This window comes from Spermophilus citellus (genome assembly GCF_964194105.1).
Source record: "Spermophilus citellus genome assembly, chromosome: X".
Taxonomy (NCBI): Eukaryota; Metazoa; Chordata; class Mammalia; order Rodentia; family Sciuridae; genus Spermophilus; species Spermophilus citellus.
The window spans coordinates 131,317,956-131,326,345 of NC_138190.1; the positions used below are offsets into that span (position 1 = coordinate 131,317,956).

Consider the following 8,390-nt stretch of genomic DNA (forward strand, 5'->3'; position numbering starts at 1 on the left):
TACTTCAGACTTGCATGCACAAGGCCCCGGGTTTGATCCCCAGAACCACAAAAAATAAATAATAAATAAAATCTTTTAAAAACTTAGAATTTTTAGGTACACTCCATAGAATGGTAAAAATTTTGAATATAGACTATAAGAGTTGTCTATTTACCAATTAAGGACACATATATGTATATAGTATATCTTAAATATATTTTGCAAACCAAGTCACATTACCAACAGCATAATTAAGAAAACTTTAAAAGTCAGACTTATATCATATTAAATCTTTAATTTAGAAATTTTCATAAGATGGAAGATAAATAAAGTAAGATTGCCACTTGCTAACTACAGGGACATGGCTCATGACATCTAAATGATTACTAAAATATACAAGATATTACTACTATATAGAGAGCTTAATAACAATTTAGTAACCTTTGTAGCATGCTAAGACATCAAGCATTATATCAGAACTATCAAAGTTCTAGAACTTTTTAGTTTGTTTTAATAAAACATTTGAGTCAGGCAGGGTAGCACATGCCTGTAATCTTAACTTCTCTGGAGGCTGAGGAAAAAGGATTCCAAGTTCAGGGTAAGGCCTAGGCTACTTAGTCTGACCCTATATCAAAATTTAAAGACACTATAAAGGACTAGGGATATAGCTCAGTGGTACCATGCCCCTGGGTTCAATCCCTAGTGCCACAAAACAAGCAAACAACACCCATGTCATTATAAAAGTAGTTCATTTAGCTAGCCTTATAAATCAAAAAGAGCCTTTAGAACAATTAAAGGTATAAATAAATCTTAACACTCTTAAGACTTAATTTTCTGAAGCAATTAAAACCAAAACACAGCAAAAATCATAAAATCTTTGTTCATTAGGCCAGTACATTGTAAACTTTGTGAAGAGCAGATCAATAGTATAATGGATTCTTTATGTTATTATACAACTTAAACATGATTAAAGAAAACCAGAAAGGCAAAATACATACATATATCTGTATGCATATGTATGGATATACATGTTTTTGTGTGTGTGTACAATTTTTTTTACCTTAATAAATATCTAGTCTACTTCCTCAATTTGGTTCTCCAGAAATTTCCTTCCCAAATATGTTAATTCATAACAAAATAACTGTGAAGAACAGACCGTGTGAGAAAGGTACTGTTGCTAGAAGCTTAGTCCCTGTCCCTGATGCCAATCTAATAAGGAGAAAAAGGAAAAAAGGTTTATTGCTTTGCTAGCAAAGGAGAAAGACAGGGGTCTCCTGTACCAAAGGCTGTGATTCTGCCCATCAGCAGAAACAGGGGACTTTTAAAGAGGTGATTCAAAGGCTACATTCCATGTGTTCTCTGTCTGGAGTTGTAATTCACTTGTTAATTTGGGAGACAGTCATTTCTGAGATCTTCTGCTGCCATCCCCAAAGTCTGGATTACTTCATTCCCACAGTGGGTTTGTACTCAGGGACAGGAAGAAAGGTAATCCTGTTTCCCCTGAGATTAGAGAGGGGATCAATTAGGGAGGAGCAGGGAAAGAGGAAGAGAAATAAACATGTCCATTTAAAAAATCAGTTGCAGTGGCAGAGCATATAGTGAATCACTGTTGTAGTTCCAGGAAACATTTAATTGAAGCATACTAGACTATTGACATCAGGTATAGCACAAGGTCCATTTCACATAATATTGTCATGGGAGCAGTTCCCAGAGAGAGGGACCTCTATTTAGAACAAGTGGAGTCCTTGTGGTACATAATGAATAAGAATTTTGGCATGCATCAGAGATGCTAACATTTATTTAGGAAAGAAGATACAGGCCAGGAGTAGTGGTGCACGCCTGTAATCCCAGTGGCTTGGGAGGCTGAAGCAGGAGGATCATGAGTTCAAAGCCAGCCTCAGAAAAAGTGAGGTGCTAAGCAATTCAGTGAGACCCTGTCTCTAAATAAAATACAAATTAGGGCTGGGGATATGGCTCAGTGGTCAAGTGCCCCTGAGATCGATTCCAGGTATTAAAAAAAAAAAAAGAAAGAAAAGAAAAGAAAGAAATAAAGCAGATACATATTCAAGGGAGAATGTGGGCTATCTCAGTTAAGAGACATTTGGGGGGGGTAGAGTAAGAAATACACATTAAAGCAAGAACTTATGGAAACCAAAGTTTAACATATATTAAAAACACAATACCATGCATATTTACTGCAAAGAGAATGAAATAGGCATATATATAACAAAATATGTACAGGGTGGCTGAGTGTGAGGGCCAACAGGTAGCCCAAATTGGATGATGGAACATTTGTGTAATTTCATTGTAGTAATAGTTCCACAAATTTTCAAATGATATAACATTGCTAGAGCTAATATCACACATACATGACATCAATGCAGGTTAAAAAATGGCAACAGTGGAATTATACCTGTGTTCTAGATAGTAGGACTAAACCAATGTCAAGTTCCTGGATTTGATATACTGCGACATCTACAGAAATTGTCACCTTTGGATGAAAGGCACAACATCTTTATTATACTACTTGGGAAATTTCCTGTGAGTTTATAATTATTTTAAAATTAAATATTAAAAATAAACAAGAAAAGGACAAGGTGAATTTCAGAAATGATTGGAGGAAACAGGCTTTGCAAATGAATGGTGCTCAATCCAGGCTGGAATAAAAAGATTTCTATGTGGCTTAAGTCTATATTTATGTGATTGTTTTCTTTCATAACATTTTTCATTGTATTAAATAATATGTATAGAAACATTGTGTGTATGTGTGTATGTGTGTGTGTGTGTGTGTGTGTGTGTATATATATATATATATATATATATATATATATATATATAGAGAGAGAGAGAGAGAGAGAGAGAGAGAGAGACTAAAAAGTCTAGTCTTCCCTCCTACCGCCCTTACCCAGAAATGAACAATGTTGAACAATTTCACACAAAAAAAATCATGTTACACAAAAACCTGGTGGCTCTGGAGCTGCCTTTCTCTCCCCCCCCCCCAACTTGAACATGTAGGTAGGCAATTGCCCAAGTGTATGTGAATCTTTTGGGTTCCCTAAACAGTTGTATAGGATGCAATAGAAATGTTCAACTGTGACAGGGAACAGGCATTTTGAGAGGGTATAAATACTCAGGGAAGTTTTGTAAAATTGGAATGGGGTCATGGTGAGTGCTTTTAAAGTCTTAAACCTAAGGAAACATAAGCATTTCCTCATTTCACTAACTACTCTGTAAAAACATCCTCAAATTTGCAATGGGTTTGCTTTAGCTTATGTAAAGATTAGATGAAACCAGGAAAGGGCTTTTAAGCACACCAGCAAGAAAATGCCATAACCCAGGACAAATGAAAACCAACCTTGTGCAGGAACCAGGGCCAACAATGGGCCACCCCATGGGTCCGCCTCCTGCAGGTCAGCAGGTCAGCGGGGCCTTAGGAGGCCCTGGGCCATGGCAGGGTGCTTAGATGAGTGCTGAAAAAGGGACAAGAAAAAGATTCCCCAATAACCGAGTATACAGGACCAGTGAATAGACAAAAATCAGAAAAACGCTCTCGTCTGTTTGGTGGCACTTGCTGGTACAGTTCCTGCACAATGTGTATTAAAGAAAGAGAAATGCAAAATAAAGAAAGGTACAGTGGGTTGTCTGGCCAGGTTTTCTGGGGACACTGTGGGAGAAGGCTGGTGCTGTGAATGCACAGGGCCTTCTGGATGAGCTTCTGTATGGACTCCCGCCATTCCTGCACTCCCACTACACTCTAGAGGCTTCTGCAAGAGCAAATCCTGGCAGCAGGGCCTTCCGGTCCTTTCAGGCCTCTGCCATGGCTCTTTGGGACTTGAGGAGGCTACGCGGTAGAGGTGGGGCGGGCCCCATGGGCGGGGCTGTGCCGGTGAGGTGCGGCCTTGTGGGCGGGGCCTCGCGAGTAGGGGCCCCTCTGTAGATCGTGGATGTGGGCGGGACCACTGTGTGGGCGGAGCTACGCTGGAGGCTGCCGCGGGAAGGGGCGGGGCTGTGCGACCAGCGGGTCCCTCGAGCCGGAGGGGGGCCGGAGGCGGAGGCTGCAGGATGGCCTGAGCCGGGTGTGGGCGGGGAGATCTGGAGGGCAGGGCTCGGAGAGGTTAGGGGCGCTCCACACCTCTCCTCGGCCTCGCCGTGGGTCCGCGCTCCTGTAGGTCAGCGGGTCAGCGCGGCCTGCGGCGGCCCTGGCCCATGGCAGCGTCGGCAGCTCTGTCCGCGGCTGCTGCTGCAGCGGCTCTGTCGGGCCTGGCGGTGCGGCTGTCGCGCTCCGCCGCGGTGCGCGGCTCCTACAGCGCCTTCTGCAAGAGGCTCACCCGCACTCTGATCACCTTCTTCGACCTGGCCTGGCGGCTGCGCACGAACTTCCCCTACTTCTACGTGGTGGCCTCGGTGATGCTCAACGTCCGCCTGCAGGTGCGGATTGAGTGAGCGCCAGCGGTGGTGGCCGGGTCAGAGTCGCCTGCCCACCAGCGCCGAGCCTGGACACCTTGTGAAGGACAGCGGGGCCGCCAGACGTTTTGGGGTGCAGAGTGGCTTGGGTCCCTGCAACTGTAGACACCCGCGTCTGGGGAACCACTACCCGACCCCCGTCACCACCGCAAGAAAACTCACGCAACGGGTCCTTTGCTTTGGGCTCGAAAAAATTACGAGTCCAGCTGACCTGTTGCCTCACACTGGCCAAAACCGGGAAATCGGAAAGAAGGAATTTTACTGCAGCGAATTCATTTGCCAACTCTGAGCAAAAAGGTAGGAGAAAGGGTGGGATGGGGTGAGGGTTCAGTTGCTAAGCCACGTAGTTGTCGGGGAACCCTGGAGGTTTGGGGCAATAGAGAGGACACCCGGACAAAATAGCCCGAAAAGATGCCAAGGCAAGCTGGGGAAAGGCAAGCCCCTCTGCTCCCCTGTTGTGATTCCTCAAGGGGGTTAGGGGCAGCCTGAGCTTCTCTGAGAGTCAGGATATCACCATGGGACAGATAAGAAGCCCCCTCCCATACACAGTGCGGATCCCCTCTCCTTTTACAGAGACTGGGGTGGTGTCACCCGAATGCTGGGGAATGGGTCAGTAAGGTCCCAGGAAGTCCCTGGAGCACAAAAAATGTGCCCACCCTTCTTCACCCATCTTAGGAGATTCATGGTAAGGATGGTTGCCTTATAGCCAAGCCCCAGGTCTGTCCCCTTTTCAGATCTCAGGACCCTGGGCCTCTCTTCATCTCCACACAGCCATTTGCAAATCTGCCTCTTTCCCTATATTTGGGGCCAAAGGACTGGTCTGTACCCTCTGCTGAAATCCCTCTTGCTCCCCTAGTCCCATCTGGGGTTATTCTCATTTGCAGACCTGGAGGAGCAGGGAAGAGATGATCCTGCCTCTTCCCTTTCCCCACAGGCTTGCTCTGTGACCAACAGCTCAGGCTCCCTGCAGCGCCAGCCACTGCCCTCTCAAAGCCACAGAAGCCCATCCTCTAACCCAGAAAGCCCACTGGGTGCTCAGGGAATTTGGGAAAATGGAAGGATCTCCCTGAGCAGGCAGCAGCTCTCAGTCTGGGTACGTGGGGAAGGCAGAAGGAGAAAGGGGGTTGCAGAAGGCTATACAGGAAACAAGGCCCTCTGTCTGTGGCCAGGCAAATCTGAGGTCTCCATCTTTTTCTTTTTCAGGCATTGGTCTTTATAGGTGCCTTCTTTGGTTTGTGAAGAGCCTGATCCCTGCCTGGAAGTGCCTCTGTTTCTGCAGCCACCTGGGAGCAACTGAGTGAAATGCCCAGGAGGAAGGGAAGGGCCTTCTTGGTAGAGGCCCAGCATGGACAGAGGCCTTGAAGGGTGGGTGGCCCAGGGATTGGGCCCTGGCATGGGAAGGAGGGTCATGTTTCCTTGGGAACAGAGATCTCCTAGCAACACTGTAAGGGAGATATATTCTCCCCACTAATGGGGCTCCAGGGAAGGGGCTGGGATTTGCCCTTGTCACACAGGTGGGAGGGTGGAGCTGAGTCTGCTGTTGGACCTGCAATCTCCCACTCCCTCCACAGACTTCCTTAAGATATGGCAGCCTGTGGAACAGGGAAGGAGTACACAGCTCTGAGGCACCTAGGAGGAGAGGGGTCCAGAGGTAGGAAATCTGGGGTATGGCTTTCCTTGGAGTGGTATGGAAGGTTCCAGGGAAGACAAAACAGTGAGCTGAGATGGGGCACAAGACAGATGGGTCTCTGAACCCTCTCTCTGTCCCTGGACTCAGGCTCCATCCCCAGGATCACACAGGAGAATCTCATCCAGATGACCTGGGATTGACTCTGGAGGCCCCAGGCATGCTGCTATTTGGGATCGCAAAATAGCCAGAAGCTGCCCAAGGGGAGTCCTCACCACCCATGCCTATTCCCTCAGCTCCTCTGGCACTGGTAGCTCAAGTCCCATGTACTGAGTTCCTGGGACCAAAACCTGCAGAAACCTGGCCAGTCCCAGGGACAGAGTGGCCCAGCCTCCTACCTGCTGCCCTTCTCAGCGCCCACTGGATCTGGGGTCTCCAATGAAGATCTCAGTTTGCTCCACCACAAGGATGGAGGCTTTAACACGGCTGCCATGTGCCCCTGTGGTTTCACAAAGTCTAGGCCTGGGAGCTTCCTTCCTTGTGTCAAGTCCCTATGGAGCCCTGCATCCTGCTGACCCTTCTCATCTTGTCCACTCAGGACCACTTCTGGAGACCTGTCAGCCTCTGACCTCATCCACAGGTCTCTGGGCCACCTCTATGGGACAAGAGACACAGGGTAGAAGAAGAAAGCAGGAGCCAAGGGGCCTCCTTGGGTCGGCTACCCAGTTTTGGCCCTTTCAGACCCTGGTCCCACCCTCTGGGTGACAGGATCCCCAGCTCAAGCTTCTTCCTCAGTCAGCCGGGAAGGAAGGAGAATGGCCCCTCACTCCTCACTGAGTGTGTGTGCATGTTTGAGTACGCATGTGTGTGTGAGTGAGCCAGCAAGCTTGTGGGTGTATGATGGAGGGGATGGAGCTGTTGAGTATGAGAAGCTGCTCTGGCTGCCCAGCCCTCTCTGCAAAGGGCTCCACTTGGGGCCTAGGAGCCCTTTTCTCTAGGGAGAAAAGTAAGTGGAGCCTCAGGGCCACCCTCAGACCTCCACTCCAGGGAAACCCAACCCTGCCCAGCACCCTGGCTTGGTCTTTTGCCGCCTCTGCCAAAAGGGATTGGCCCCAGGCCCCACCCAGCCTTGTGTTCCTCCACTGTTGGGACCTTGACCCATGGGTGAGCTTCTGCTTTCCTGCCTCCCCTCTTGCCCGCTTTCTCTCCCTCAAGGGCCCTTGCTGCGTGATGGGGTCTCCATGCACTTTATTTATTTGCAGTCTGTGTTCCAGGTGGCGGAGCTTCTACATATTCAGAGACCCAGCCTGGATGACCTTACATTTCTGTGTGATGATCTCTGCGCTGGCCAGCACTGTCTGGTCAGGGATATGTTCTTGTTTCAGATATTGTCACATGTTGTTGTCCCCCTATGTTAAAAAGAAAGTCCTTGAATTCAGAACACTACAATACTGACTGGAGTCCTCTTTTTGCTGGGTTTGGTGCATTTGCCAAGGGCAGGTGGGGAGGAAGTTCCCAGGGCCAGGGGCTGGGGAAGCCTCAGAGGGCCAGGTCCAGGCTGTGTCAGGACCTGCTGCTTCATCAGAAGCTGCTCCAGGACCAGACTTGGCAGGACCACCGCCCTCCTCCCCAAGGAGCAAATGGCAGCAGAGCCTGGCCCAGGAGAGGGTGGCTGGTCCCATTCACAACCTTTGTTCAAAGGACCTGAAATGAGTCTTGTCTTCCATTATAGAGCTGGGGGTTCAAAGTGCTTAATGCAGCTGAACCTCTAGGGTAAAGAGAAGCAGGCAGACCATCTGCAGGTCCCATTGTGTGTCCCAGAGACCCCCTCAGCAGCAGGGGAAGGACGTCACTGCATTTCTGCAAGCACCTTGCTGGGGACACTTGGAGAAGATCAACCACCCAGGAAGCCTGCACCTGGATGTCTGCTTCCCACCATAGACCTAATCTCTGTCCCCTGAGAGCCCCATTCCCAGAAGCTCCCCCAGAGAAGCTAGGAATTGGGGTGGGGGTGGGCAAGGCAAGAGAAGGTTGTGGAGAGTGCAGGAGGCTGGAGGCATCCCGGGTCAGAAGGTTTTGCTCAGGAGAGCACAGTGTGGACTTTGGGACCCTGGTTGCACTCTGCCCGTCATCAGGAGCTCCTCATGGCTGAGTGCAGTGGCACATGCCTGTAATCCCAGCAACTTGTGTGGTGGAGGCAGGAGGATTGTGAGTTCAAAGCCAGCCTCAGCAAAGGCCTGTTAGAGTCTAGTCTGCAGCAGCCTTGTTGCTGTGAGGACAGGGCAAGAGACAGGAACTGATGTCAGGGGAGAGTGCTGTG

At 48.7% G+C, this 8,390-nt stretch overlaps 1 protein-coding gene across 4 annotated transcripts; it reads left to right on the top strand.

Annotated features, from left to right (window-relative positions):
• The first annotated feature begins 3,978 nt into the window (after window positions 1-3,978).
• On the top strand, window positions 3,979-6,573 carry SMIM10L2A (small integral membrane protein 10 like 2A). 4 transcript variants are annotated; one of them, XM_081278103.1, is made up of 3 exons: window positions 3,979-4,740; window positions 5,647-5,808; window positions 6,015-6,573. In XM_081278103.1, exon 1 carries the CDS (start codon window positions 4,186-4,188, stop codon window positions 4,420-4,422), a length of 237 nt encoding a protein of 78 aa, XP_081134229.1. In that variant the 5' UTR covers window positions 3,979-4,185; the 3' UTR covers window positions 4,423-4,740; window positions 5,647-5,808; window positions 6,015-6,573. The 4 variants fall into 4 exon arrangements, 3 of the variants coding, with proteins under 3 accessions (XP_081134229.1, XP_081134228.1, XP_081134230.1); XM_081278102.1 differs by having other exon boundaries at window positions 5,647-6,573; XM_081278104.1 differs by lacking the exons at window positions 5,647-5,808; window positions 6,015-6,573 and adding an exon at window positions 5,378-5,462.
• Window positions 6,574-8,390: the final 1,817 nt, after the last annotated feature.